This window comes from Hyla sarda, chromosome 13, assembly GCF_029499605.1.
Source record: "Hyla sarda isolate aHylSar1 chromosome 13, aHylSar1.hap1, whole genome shotgun sequence".
In the NCBI taxonomy this organism is placed as follows: domain Eukaryota; kingdom Metazoa; phylum Chordata; class Amphibia; order Anura; family Hylidae; genus Hyla; species Hyla sarda.
In genome coordinates this window covers 15,721,706-15,737,083 of record NC_079201.1, presented here as the reverse complement: position 1 = coordinate 15,737,083, position 15,378 = coordinate 15,721,706, and the positions used below count along the sequence as shown (strand labels likewise).

The following is a 15,378-nucleotide window of genomic DNA, read 5'->3' as shown; positions in this document are numbered from 1 at the left end:
TGAGGACAGGATATGAGGTAGAGATATGAGGATAGGACATGAGGATGGGATATGAGGACGGAATATGAGGATAGGACATGAGGACAAGATATAAGGACGGAATATGAGGACAGGATATGAGGACAAGATATGAGGATGGGATATGAGGATAGGATATGAAGACGGAATATGAGGATAGGATATGAGGACAAGATATGAGGATGGGATATGAGGATAGGATATGTGGACAAGATATGAGGATGGGATATGAGGATAGGATATGTGGACAAGATACGAGGACGGGATATGAGGACAAGATACGAGGATGGAATATGAGGATAGGACATGAGGACAAGATACGAGGACGGAATATGAGGATAGGATATGAGGACAAGATAGGACGATGGAATATGAGGGCAAGATATGAGGACGGGATATCAGGACAGAATCTGAGGATAGTGTATTAGGACGAGATATGAGGATGGAATATGAGGTTGGCATAAGGAGATAGGTATATGAGGATGGGATATGAGGTTGAGATAGGAAGACAGGATATGTGGACGGGATATTATATGAGGACAGGATATGTGGACGTGATATATGAGGACAGGATATGTGGACAAGATATATGAGGACAGGATATGTGGACGTGATATATGAGGACAGGATATGTGGAAGAGATATATGAGGACAGGATATGCTATGTGGGCAGGATATGATATGAGGACAGGATATGAGGACAAGTTATGTGGACGAGATATGATATGAGGACAGGATATGAGGTTGAGATAGTAAGACAGGATATGAGGACAGGATATGTGGACGGGATATTATATGAGGTCAGGATATGTGGACGTGATATATGAGGACAGGATATGTGGACGAGATATATGAGGACAGGATATGTGGACGTGATATATGAGGACATGATATGTGGAAGAGATATATGAGGACAGGATATGCTATGTGGGCAGGATATGATATGAGGACAGGATATGAGGACAAGATATGTGGACGAGATATGATATGAGGACAGGATATGAGGTTGAGATAGGAAGACAGGATATGAGGACAGGATATGTGGACGGGATATTATATGAGGTCAGGATATGTGGACGTGATATATGAGGACAGGATATGTGGACGAGATATATGAGGACAGGATATGTGGACGTGATATATGAGGACAGGATATGTGGAAGAGATATATGAGGACAGGATATGCTATGTGGGCAGGATATGATATGAGGACAGGATATGAGGACAAGATATGTGGACGAGATATGATATGAGGACAGGATATGAGGTTGAGATAGGAAGACAGGATATGTGGACGGGATATTATATGAGGACAGGATATGTGGACGTAATATATGAGGACAGGATATGCTATGTGGGCAGGATATGATATGAGGACAGGATATGTGGACGAGATATGATATGAGGACAGGAGATGAGGACGAGATATATGAGGACAGGATATGAGGACAAGATATGTGGACGAGATATATGAGGACAGGATATGTGGACGAGATATATAAGGAGAAGATATATGAGAACAGGCTATGCTATGTGGGCAGGATATGTGGACGAGATATGAGGTTGAGATAGGAAGACAGGATATGTGGACGTGATATATGAGGACAGGATATGTGGACGAGATATATAAGAAGATATATGAGAACAGGCTATGCTATGTGGACAGGATATGATATGAGGACAGGATATGAGGACAGGATATGAGGACGAGATATATGAGGACAGGATATGTGGACGAGATATATGAGGACAGGATATGCTATGTGGGCAGGATATGTGGACGAGATATGAGGTTGAGATAGGAAGACAGGATATGTGGACGTGATATATGAGGACAGGATATGTGGACGAGATATATAAGGAGAAGATATATGAGGACAGGCTATGCTATGTGGACAGGATATGATATGAGGACAGGATATGATATGTGGGCAGGATATGATATGTGGACGAGATATGAGGACAGGATATGAGGTTGAGATAGGAAGACAGGATATGTGGACGTGATATATGAAGACAGGATATGTGGACGTGATATATGAAGACAGGATATGTGGACGTGATATATGAAGACAGGATATGTGGACGTGATATATGAGGACAGGATATGTGGACGTGATATATGAGGACAGGATATGTGGACGAGATATGATATGAGGACAGGATATGAGGTTGAGATAGAAAGACAGGATATGAGGTCAAGATATATGAGGACAGGATATGTGGACGAGATATGATCTGATGCCAGGATATGATATGAGGACAAGATATATGAGGACAGGATATGATATGAGGACAAGATATATGAGGACAGGATATGATATGAGGACAAGATATATGAGGACAGGATATGATATGAGGACAGGATATATGAGGACAGGATATGATATGAGGACAGGATATATGAGGACAGGATATGATATGAGGACAAGATATATGAGGACAGGATATGATATGAGGACAAGATATATGAGGACAGGATATGATATGAGGACAGGATATATGAGGACAGGATATGATATGAGGACAGGATATATGAGGACAGGATATGAGGACAGGATATGATATGAGGACAAGATATATGAGGACAGGATATGATATGAGGACAGGATATATGAGGACAGGATATATGAGGACAGGATATGATATGAGGACAGGATATATGAGGACAGGATATGATATGAGGACAGGATATGATATGAGGACAAGATATATGAGGACAGGATATGATATGAGGACAGGATATATGAGGACAGGATCTGATATGAGGACAAGATATATGAGGACAGGATATGATATGAGGACAAGATATATGAGGACAGGATCTGATATGAGGACAAGATATATGAGGACAGGATATGATATGAGGACAGGATATATGAGGACAGGATATGATATGAGGACAAGATATATGAGGACAGGATCTGATATGAGGACAAGATATATGAGGACAGGATATGATATGAGGACAAGATATATGAGGACAGGATATGGTGGACACTTTCAGGTACTGGTTAGAGCACCGGTCCTCAGCCTGTACCTGCCCCGCTGATTGGACATGCTGGGAGTTTTAGTTTTGCAATAGCCACACAGCCACAACCCTGGTTTAGAGCAGTGGTCTGCAAACTGTGGACCTGCAGCTGTCTGGGCATGCTGGGAGTTATAGTTTTGCGTCCCTCGGACAGGGTCACTTTATGGCTGGTCTTTTGCTCTTCCCGAGGTATAACCTATGAGGTACATACAGTATATTGTATCTACATGCCAAACTGTGTAATACAAACAGATACCGGTGCTGAAACAACAGCTAGGGAAACTACAAGTCCCAGCAGGCTTTCACCAGCTCGCTTCACCTCACGAACGCTGACTACCACAGAGAGCGAGCGAGCGAGCGAGCCGCCACTGCGCACGCGCACTCTCCGGTCTGCGCGACGTTCCAGCGACTTTACGGCAGGAAGTGTCAAGTCTCACGACCGTTCGGACGCTTTCGGCGTTACGGCAGTGTGGTTTGCTTTTGTTTTACGACAGAGAGACGGGCTTGTTTTACGGCTGTGTGCAGCTTCCGGTAGTAGATATGGATGTTGGGGAGCTGTTGCGGTATCAGGTAGGGTTTTGTGGTTTCAAAAGCATTGTTCAGACGAGGAAGAGGCGGCTTGGATGCGTTTTTTGTTGTTGTATGAGTTGTGTGTGTATTGTAGAGCATGCAGTCCTGTATGAATGGAATAGAGCCCTGGTTTTCAATGGGATTTTACAGCTGTTGCAAAACTACATTTCCCAGCATGCCCGGACAGCCTTTGGCTGTCCGGGCATGCTGGGAGATGTAGTTTTGCAACAGGTAGCAGATCAGCACGCGTTGTCCTCTCATTCCAGAGATATTCCAGGTCATAGACTCTCTTAGTGTCCGCAAAGGCGCCAGGATGGCGCAAACCTTCGCTGTTGCCATTGACGGCAATGCAGTCCGCATGTAATTAATTAATTCGCCACTGAACTTCCGCGGTGTCAATAGGTCATTGATAGACCCTTTCACACCGAGCGAAAATTCCGTAGCGTCAACACACCCTTACGCCATCTTGCACGTTCTTCCAGTGATGCAAAGGGGTTAAAGGGGTACCCCATCGCTAGACATGTTATCCCCTATCCATTAGATAGAGGAATAAGATGTCTGATTGCGGGGGGGGGACCACAGGGACCCCCGCAATCTCTGGCCCGGCGCTGCAGCGTTACAGTCACGGAAGTCTGTTGCTTCCGTGATCGTGACGTCACACCCCGCCCCCTCCATTTATGTCTATGGGAGGGGGCGTGGCTGCTGTGTTCACCAGTCGTTCGCTCAGTGCACCGGATGGCTGGGGTGCCGCTGCAGAGATCGCGGGGGTACCCAGCATCCGGACCCTGTGATCAGACATGTAATCCCCTATCCTTTGGATAGGGAATAACATGTCTAGCGACAGAGTGCCCCTTTAAAGCATTAGTGTCCATGCACACCACAAAAAAATTCAGCGAGGAAGGAGGAATTTTGCCGGCAGATCTGCGACGTCTGGAATCGAGGGTTAAAGGGGTATTCCAGGGAAAAACTTTTTATATATATATATATATATATATATATATATATATATATATATATAAAATCAACTTGCTCCAGAAAGTTAAACAGATTTGTAAATTACTTCTATTAAAAAATCTTAATCCTTCCAATAATTATCAGCTGCTGAAGTTGAGTTGTTGTTTTCTGTCTGGCAACAGTGCTCTCTGCTGACATCTCTGCTTGTCTCGGGAACTGCACAGAGCATAAGAGGTTTGCTATGGGGATTTGCTTCTACTCTAGACAGTTCCCGAGACACATGTCATCAGAGAGCACTTAGAGAGAAAAGAACAACTCAACTTCAGCACATCATAAGTACTGAAAGGATTAAGATTTTTTTTAAATGGAAGTAATTTACAAATCTGTTTAACTTTCTGGAGCCAGTTGAGATAAAGTTTTTTCCTGGATAACCCCTTTAATTTTGTGCAGAATTTGTAAACAGAATTAACCTCTGCAGCCCTTTTCGGTGGAATCTGTGTTGAAAGATCCGCCATGGAAGTTACATAGTGTGCGAACAGCAATAGAATCCCATTATGATGAATGGCATTCTGCTCCAGGTGGTACTCGGGTATCTCATCCCATAGAAATGAATGGATGTCGTCTGCAGCTCCAGGGTTCACGAAGAGCTGGGTCAGCGGTCGTGTCCCTCCGCCATCAGAAACTTATCCCCTAAAACAGAGCTGTCAAAACTTTTCATGTTAGCGTCACCCTTTGTAGACGTCCATAGTTTGGTGACACACTTCACTGGACCACCAGTTGCGCTCCCACGACGCATGCCATGATATCAGTATCGAGTGAGAGAAAAAAAAAGACAGAAAAAAATTGCGCAGCAATGTGCTGGTAGAAGAGCAATGATAGGTGGTCGCAATCTGCTCACCTGGGGATGTTACAACACCTATAAGAGCCTCTCGCCCGTTTTAAGGGTAATCAGCCGGGGTGCAGCCAGGAGCTATCCCGTCCGGAGTGCGTCTCAGGTCAGTCAGGCAAAATGAAGAAGGATCCATATATGTGGGTGTGAAAGGGGCTCCAGTCGGCGCTTCTCCCGTAATTACCAAGGAAGGAAGTCGGTTCAGAAAGGATATACTAGGACCATTGAGTAGTAGAAAAACCAGTAAAATTTATTCAGAAAAAAAGCGCTAGGACTACGCGTTTCGAGGGGAGGGACCCTCTCTTCATCAGGTCCAGTGATTGGTCTAATTTCTTCTCATTTCTATCATGTTCTCCTTTCATTCCTCTCTTCTATATCCTTAAAAATGTCTCTCTCTGTCCTGATCGTGTATAAGACCCGTAAAGCCGCTCAGTGACGCCTTTTCTCAGATCATTCATAATGCAACAGCTGTAGGCACCCTGATTGAAAATCACAGGTCTTTTGAATGGATGCAGCTCATTTTTGTTTCAATGGGTGGGGTGGGTGATGTATGGGAGGGAGGAAAATGGAATTGTGCGATTTGTAGTAATAAAAAAAAAAGAAAATTCTAACAGGAAATACCAGTTCACAAAAAGCTAGCCACAGTGTTATGGTAATCTCACAACATAGCCATTTAGCCCCAAGACAAGCGCAGATCCTTCCTAAGCGTGTCCATTACTGTCTGCCAGGTACGTACTAAAATCCCCTTATGGTGGAGAACACCTGTGCTACAGGAACTGCTTTGAGACATCAGAGGGGCCATGCAAGCGACTCCTGGAGTTTGGTCAACAGAGTGCTGGTGGGGCTACAGTGTTTGGGCCATTCCCGTTAAAGTCAGTGGGAGTTAGGCAAATTGCGTAACTTCCCTGCTTCAGCCTTTTTTTTTACTTTTCCAACCACTTCTAACAGTCTGGAGGAGCCAAAGAACCTGAAAATAACGAGGTTGGACAGTACCACCCAGAATCATGACGCTGCTGCCAAGGCAAATAAAATCATGGGGGGCATCAAAAGGGACATAGATGGGCACCACAAGGAAATAATTCTACCGCTGTACAAATCACTGGTCAGACCACACATAGAATACTGTGTACAGTACTGGTCAGACCACACATAGGATACTGTGCACAGTACTGGTCAGACCACACATAGAATACTGTGTACAGTACTGGTCAGACCACACATAGAATACTGTGTACAGTACTGGTCAGACCACACATAGAATACTGTGTACAGTACTGGTCAGACCACACATAGAATACTGTGTACAGCACTGGTCAGACCACACATAGAATACTGTGTACAGTACTGGTCAGACCACACATAGAATACTGTGTACAGTACTGGTCAGACCACACATAGAATACTGTGTACAGTACTGGTCAGACCACACATAGAATACTGTGCACAGTACTGGTCAGACCACACATAGAATACTGTGCACAGTACTGGTCAGACCACACATAGAATACTGTGTACAGTACTGGTCAGACCACACATAGAATACTGTGTACAGTACTGGTCAGACCACACATAGAATACTGTGTACAGTACTGGTCAGACCACACATAGAATACTGTGTACAGTACTGGTCAGACCACACATAGAATACTGTGCACAGTACTGGTCAGACCACACATGGAATACTGTGTACAGTACTGGTCAGACCACACATGGAATACTGTGTACAGTACTGGTCAGACCACACATGGAATACTGTGTACAGTACTGGTCAGACCACACATGGAATACTGTGTACAGTACTGGTCAGGCCACACATGGAATACTGTGTACAGTACTGGTCAGGCCACACATGGAATACTGTGTACAGTACTGGTCAGGCCACACATGGAATACTGTGTACAGTACTGGTCAGGCCACACATGGAATACTGTGCACAGTACTGGTCAGACCACACATAGGATACTGTGCACAGTACTGGTCAGACCACACATAGGATACTGTGCACAGTACTGGTCAGACCACACATAGGATACTGTGTACAGTACTGGTCAGACCACACATAGAATACTGTGTACAGTACTGGTCAGACCACACATAGAATACTGTGTACAGTACTGGTCAGACCACACATAGAATACTGTGTACAGTACTGGTCAGACCACACATAGAATACTGTGTACAGTACTGGTCAGACCACACATAGAATACTGTGCACAGTACTGGTCAGACCACACATAGAATACTGTGCACAGTACTGGTCAGACCACACATAGAATACTGTGCACAGTACTGGTCAGACCACACATAGAATACTGTGCACAGTACTGGTCAGACCACACATGGAATACTGTGTACAGTACTGGTCAGACCACACATGGAATACTGTGTACAGTACTGGTCAGACCACACATGGAATACTGTGTACAGTACTGGTCAGGCCACACATGGAATATTGTGTACAGTACTGGTCAGGCCACACATGGAATACTGTTTACAGTACTGGTCAGGCCACACATGGGATACTGTGCACAGTACTGGTCAGACCACACATGGGATACTGTGCACAGTACTGGTCAGACCACACATAGAATACTGTGTACAGTACTGGCCAGACCACACATAGAATACTGTGTACAGTACTGGTCAGACCACACATAGAATACTGTGCACAGTACTGGTCAGACCACACATAGAATACTGTGCACAGTACTGGTCAGACCACACATAGAATACTGTGTACAGTACTGATCAGACCACACATAGAATACTGTGTACAGTACTGGTCAGACCACACATAGAATACTGTGTACAGTACTGGTCAGACCACACATAGAATACTGTGTACAGTACTGATCAGACCACACATAGAATACTGTGTACAGTACTGGTCAGACCACACATAGAATACTGTGTACAGTACTGGTCAGACCACACATAGAATACTGTGTACAGTACTTGTCAGACCACACATAGAATACTGTGTACAGTACTGATCAGACCACACATAGAATACTGTGTACAGTACTGGTCAGACCACACATAGAATACTGTGTACAGTACTGGTCAGACCACACATAGAATACTGTGTACAGTACTGATCAGACCACACATGGAATACTGTGTACAGTACTTGTCAGACCACACATAGAATACTGTGTACAGTACTGGTCAGACCACACATAGAATACTGTGTACAGTACTGGTCAGACCACACATAGAATACTGTGCACAGTACTGGTCAGACCACACATAGAATACTGTGTACAGTACTGGGCACCAGTGTACAAGTAAGATACAGTGGAGCTGGAGAGGGTTCAAAGACGGGCAACCAGGGTAATACAGGGAATGAGTGGCCTAAAGGGATTTCCCCAGAACTCGTACCTTTTTCAAGTACTCACTGACCCCATTTTATTTATTTTTTTGTCATGCGACCCCACTGGAGGCTCTAGACTTTGTGTATCCATAGGGTATGTTCACACTGGGAATTTAAAGAGGTACTCCACTGCTCAGCGTTTGGAACAAACTCTTCCGAACGCTGGAGCCGGGAGCTTGTGACATCATTGCCCCCTCTTGACGTCAATCCCCCCCCCCCCAATGCAAGTCTATGGGAGGGGGCGTGACGACTTATGATTATGCTAATGTTAATGCATTCTTCTGTACCGTTCTCCCCCCCATGCCTTATAGTAAGCCAAAAATCCTTCTAGCCTGATGTTTCCCAACCAATGAGCCTCCAGCTGTTGCAATTTACAACTCCCTGTTGCAAAACTACAACTCCCTGCATGCCCGGACAGCCAACGGCTGTCCGGGCATGCTGGGAGTTGTTGTTTTGCAACAGCTGGAGGCACTCTGGTTAGGAAACACTGGTGCTGGCTTTCAGAAGAGAAGACAGAAGCTTTCTATGTGAAACCCCCCTTCTTCCAACACCCCCTTATCCCAGTGTCTGTGTGTGACCTAAGGGGATATTCGGGTTTCGCACGCGGTCGCACTTCATCACCGACCTCGTAAGTGTTTACAGTCCTTCAGCCCGAAAAAAGAAAGTGTTAGTGAGAAAAAGGAGTGTTATTTCTTTATTTCAGGCAATGCCGTATGTGAACTATTAGTTCTAGTGTCTTGTTCCACCGCCGCCGCCGTCTCGTGACTATTTAATGCTTAATGATTTCACCTGGGGTACCAAAAAAAAAGCTGTAAACTACAGGTTGTCATATTAACCTTTCCGAGTTTATTGCTGATGGGGGTCGGGGGGCATACAGACCCAGAGAAGCCAGAGCAGCGGCCTATCATCTGTTGCGCAAATTCTCCGAATCTGTCTTCCCCGCTGTCTCCGTAAGATAAAAATTGTTCCTTTCGTGCTTTGTAATTAATAATTTTAATTAAACCCCATAAATTGGCCCCGGAGCTGAGAGCTGAGCGGACAGAAGGGATCCACTTACACACCAAATCCCAGTCCTGGAGGCGTGCGGCGGTGTACGCTGGCGGGGCCACGATTAGTAAACGCTCAGACGAGGGCCATGAATTATTAATTGACAAATTACCATTTTGCATCCAGAACAAGCCCGGTCCTGCTCCGTAACCCCACGCCGCACATCTGATCGCTTGCATTTAGCGTAAGACTTTGTTAGTCAGGGGCGAGTGGAATATTAAACAGTTTTTTCGTTTTTTTTATTTTTTTTCGGCGCTGCGGTATCGAACCGTTTGATGTTTGTCTGATCTCCAAAATAGAGGTATATGTGCCGGGCATAACAATGTGATGTATGCATAGATATCACACAGATTGCATTAGTTCCGCCCGGACAAATGCATATAAATTGAAGTCTAATCCGAATCACTTACAAAGGTTTTGTTAGTGTCCCTGACTATCTATATTATAGACCTAGAGACACTATGGGGAAGAGTTGTTAAAGGGAACCTGTAACTTTAAAAATACAATCTGCAGGTATCATGTTATAGAGCAGGAGGAGCTGAGCAGATGATATATACAATACAGTATCATCTGCAGGTATCAGGTTATAGAGCAGGAGGAGCTGAGCAGATGATATATACAATACAGTACAATCCGCAGGTATCATGTTATAGAGCAGGAGGAGCTGAGCAGATGATATATACAATACAGTACAATCTGCAGGTATCAGGTTATAGAGCAGGAGGAGCTGAGCAGATGATATATACAATACAGTACAATCTGCAGGTATCATGTTATAGAGCAGGAGGAGCTGAGCAGATGATATATATACAATACAGTACAATCTGCAGGTAACATATTATAGAGCAGGAGGAGCTGAGCAGATGATATATATACAATACAGTACAATCTGCAGGTAACATATTATAGAGCAGGAGGAGCTGAGCAGATGATATATATACAATACAGTACAATCTGCAGGTATCATGTTATAGAGCAGGAGGAGCTGAGCAGATGATATATAGAATACAGTACAATCTGCAGGTATCATGTTATAGAGCAGGAGGAGCTGAGCAGATGATATATACAATACAGTACAATCTGCAGGTATCATGTTATAGAGCAGGAGGAGCTGAGCAGATGATATATACAATACAGTACAATCTGCAGGTAACATGTTATAGAGCAGGAGGAGCTGAGCAGATGATATATACAATACAGTACAATCTGCAAGTATAATGTTATAGAGCAGGAGGAGCTGAGCAGATGATATATATACATAATACAGTACAATCTGCAAGTATCATGTTATAGAGCAGGAGGAGCTGAGCAGATGATATATACCGTATATATACAAAACAATCTGCAGGTATCATGTTATAGAGCAGGAGGAGCTGAGCAGATGACATACAGTCATGTTGGCATCCCTGAAATTTTTCTAGAAAATGAAGTATTTCTCACAGAAAAGGATTGCAGTAACACAGGTTTTGCTATACACATGTTTATTCCCTTTGTGTGTATTGGAACTAAACCAAAAAAGGGAGGAAAAAAAGCAAATTGGACAAAATGTCACCAAACTCCAAAAATGGTCTGGACAAAATTATTGGCGCCCTTAACTTAATATTTGGTTTCACACCCTTTGGAGAAAATAACTGAAATCAGTGGCTTCTTATAACCATCAATAAGCTTCTTACACCTCTCAGCGGGAATGTTGGACCACTCTTCCTTTACAAACTGCTCCAGGTCTCTCTTATTGGAAGGCGCCTTTTCCCAACAGTAATTATAAGATCTCTCCACAGGTGATAAATGGGATTTAGATCTGGACTCATTGCTGCCACTTCAGAACTCTCCAGCGCTTTGTTGCCATCCATTTCTGGGGCTTTTTGACGTATGTTTGGGGTCATTGTCCTGCTGGAAGACCCAAGATCTCAGACACAAACCCAGCTTTCTGACACTGGGCTGTACAGTGCAACCCAAAATCCATTGGTAATCCTCAGATTTCATGATGTCTTGTACACATTCAAGACCCCCAGTGCCAGAGGCAGCAAAACATCCCCAAAACATCATTGACCTCCACCATATTTCACTGTAGGTACTGTGTTCTTTTCTTTCTAGGCCTCATTCCGTTTTCGGTAAACAGTAGAATGATGTGCTTTACCAAAAAGCTCTATCTTGGTCTCATCTGTCCACAAGACATTTTCCCAGAAGGATTTTGGTTACTCAAGTTCATTTTGGCAAAATGTAGTCTTGTTTTTTTATGTCTCTGTGTCAGCAGTGGGGTCCTCCTGGTTTCCTCCATAGTGGGGTCCTCCTGGGTCTCCTCCATAGTGAGGTCCTCCTGGGTCTCCTCCATAGTGGGGTCCTCCTGGGTCTCCTCCATAGCGTTTCATTTCATTTAAATGTCGACTAATAGCTCACGCTGACACTGATGCTCCCTGAGCCTGCAGGACAGCTTGAATATCTTTGGAACTTGTTTGGGGCTGCTTATCCACCATCCGGACTATCCAGCCCCCTCCCTTAGACTTGCATTGAGGGGGCGGGGTATGATGTCATGAGGGGGCAGGGCTATGACGTCACAAGCTCCTGACTCCAGCGTTCGGAACTGAGTTTCTTCCCCGCCTCTTACCTCTATACGCCTTTCATACTTGCATTGACTCCTTTGTTTTCTTCCTTCTCAGCCTGACAGAGGAACCAAAAGAGGGAGAGACGACGATCCAGATGATTCGAAACCCCAAAGAAAAGAGAGGGGTGCTCGGAACCGGTACCGTGATGAGGATCGGGCTGGACCAGACGATGAGAGGACGGCACTGGGCACCGCTGACGGAGGGGGAGCTGGTGATGAGGACGATGTGAGTATTGTGTATTTTATTTACTGAACATTGGAGGATGTTTACTAAACAAATTGCACCTCAGAGCTATAACCCGATGGGCCTCCCTGCGCCAAATTTATTGACTTTTTGACACTTTTTGCGTCACAATAGACAGTTTTAAAAATTGTCGCTGCGGCTCTCCAGCTTTTGGAAAACCACAACTCACAGCATGTTAAAGTGACATTGTGTTATTCCCCTCTCTGTATTAAAGGGGTACTCCACTGGAAACGGCTGTCCAGGCATGCTGGGAGTTGTTTTTCTGCAACAGCTGGAGGCACCTTGGTTGGGAAACACTGACGTCGATATCTGACGATCAGGTTTTCAAAGCTCCAACTAACAGCATGTTCAAGTGAGCTAGTGTTATTCCCCTCTCTGTAGGAGACATGCATGCTCAGACAAGTTGCGAGTGCATTTGTATGAGCAATTGGGCCAATGTGTATGGACTGTTTAAAGGGGTACTCCGATGGGAAAAAAAAAAATGTTTCTAAATCAACTGGTGCCAGAAAGTTAAAACAGATTTGTAAATGACTTCTATTAAAAAATCTTTACCCTTGCAGTACTTTTTAGCAGCTGTACGCTACAGAGGAAATTCTTTTCTTTTTGAATTTCTTTTTTGTCTTGTCCACAGTGCTCTCTGCTGACACTTGATGCCCGTATCAGGAACTGTTGAGAGCAGGAGAAAATCCCCGTTGCAAACCTTTGCTACTCTTGACAGTTCCTGACACTGACAGAGATGTCAGCAGAGAGCACCATGGTCATGATGCCAGCAGGAAGCTCTGTGTTCCAAAAATTTAAATAATTTCCTCTGTAGTATTCAGCAGCTAATAAGTACTAGAAGGATTAAGATTTCTTAATAGAAGCAATTGACAAATCTGTTTAACTTTCTGGCACCAGTTGATTTAAAAAAACCTTTTCCACCGGACCCTTTTAATACAGTTAAAGCTGTGCTTAGAGATGAGCGAATTTACAGTTAATTCGATTCGTCACGAACTTCTCGGCTCGGCAGTTGATGACTTATCCTGCATAAATTAGTTCAGCTTTCCGGTGCTCCCGTGGGCTGGAAAAGGTGGATACATTCCTAGGAAAGAGTCTCCTAGGACTGTATCCACCTTTTCCAGCCCACGGGAGCACCGGAAAGCTGAACTAATTTATGCAGGAAAAGTCATCAACTGCCGAGCCGAGAAGTTCGTGACGAATCGAATTTACTGTAAATTCGCTAATCTCTAGCTGTGATCTCCAACCTTTTCGTTCTTCAGCGGTTGCAAAACTACAACTCCCAGCATGCCCGGACAGCCAGCGGCTGTCCGGGCATGCTGGGAGTTGTAGTTTTGCAACAGCTGGAGAGCCACAGGTAAGAGATCACTCAACTAGTGTGACTGTCATTTAATGTGCCTATTATTTTTTAGGCGGAGCCCCTGGATGAAGGTGCGGTGAAAAAGATGATCCTGGCCTTCGAGAAAAGATCCTACAAGAACCAGGAGCTGCGGATTAAATTCCCCGACAACCCCGAAAAGTGAGAGAACGTTTTGTCACTGTCTGCTGTGATCCCCGTAACTCGGCCTATACGTGCCGACCCCTCTCACCCTCGTCTTCTCTTCTCAGGTTCATGGAGTCCGAGCTGGACCTGAACGACATCATCCAGGAGATGCACGTAATCGCCACCATACCGGATCTATATCACCTGCTGGTGGAGCTTAATGCCGTGCAGTCTCTGCTTGGATTGCTGGGCCATGATAACTCTGATATCCTATTGCATAGAAGGATTCTTTTTTTTTTTTTTTTTTTAAAGGGGTACTCTGCCCCTAGACATCTTATGCCCTATCCAAAGGAAAGGGGATAAGATGTCTGATCACTGGGGACCCCTGCGATCTCGGCTGCGGCACCCCAGACATCCTGAACTTCGCTCCGTACTGTATGACTGGCGATGTGGGAATAGGGGATAAGATGTCTAGGGGCGGAGTACCCCTTTAAAGTACTTTTTTTTTTTTTTTTTTTTTTTTTTTTTTATCAACTGGTGCCAGAAAGCTAACAGCTTACCGAGCATGCTGGGAGCTGTAGTTTTGCAACAGCTGGAGAGCCAAAGGTTGGAGATCACCGCTTTAAACTGTATTAAAAGGGGTACTCCGGTGGAAACCAATTTTTTATTTATTTTTTTATATTTTTTAAATCAACTGGTGCCAGAAAGCTAAACAGATTTGTAAATTGCTTCTATTAAAGAAATCTTACTCCTTCCAGTACTTATTAGCGGCTGACTACTACAGAGGAAATGCTTTTCTTTTTGGAGTTCTCTTCTGTCACGAGCACAGTGCTCTCTGCTGTCCATTTTAAGAACTGTCCAGAGCAGGAGAAAATCCCCATAGCATAACATATGCTGCTCGGAACAGTTCCTAAAATGGACAGCAGAGGTCAGCAGAGAGCACTGTGGTCGTGACAAAAAAAGAAATTCAAAAAGAAAATAATTTCCTCTGTAGCGTACAGCTGCTAAAAAATACTGGATGGGTAAAGATTTTTTAATAGAAGTCATTTAAAAATCTTTTTAACTTTATGGCACCAGTTGATTTATAAAAAAAAAAAAAAAAAAAAATTCCACTGGAGTACCCCTTTAATTAAATGATCCCCTGGCGTGTGATTATATATTGCCCATGAC

The 15,378-nt window shown here is 44.2% G+C and overlaps 2 protein-coding genes across 2 annotated transcripts in view; one reads left to right on the top strand and one right to left on the bottom strand.

Annotated features, from left to right (window-relative positions):
* Positions 1-3,377, bottom strand: part of BLCAP (BLCAP apoptosis inducing factor) — a 95,916-nt gene extending 92,539 nt beyond the window's left edge. Inside the window, 1 exon segment of the mRNA XM_056549750.1 lies at positions 3,306-3,377. The gene's annotated coding sequence lies outside the window, so the exon portion shown is untranslated.
* A 92-nt stretch (positions 3,378-3,469) lies between these two features.
* Positions 3,470-15,378, top strand: part of CTNNBL1 (catenin beta like 1) — a 35,441-nt gene continuing 23,532 nt past the window's right edge. The window contains exons 1-4 of the mRNA XM_056549749.1: positions 3,470-3,619; positions 12,540-12,710; positions 14,138-14,244; positions 14,334-14,475. Coding sequence (XP_056405724.1) covers positions 3,590-3,619; positions 12,540-12,710; positions 14,138-14,244; positions 14,334-14,475 — 450 coding nt within the window. The 5' untranslated portion in view covers positions 3,470-3,589. The remainder of the gene's footprint in view (positions 3,620-12,539; positions 12,711-14,137; positions 14,245-14,333; positions 14,476-15,378) is intronic.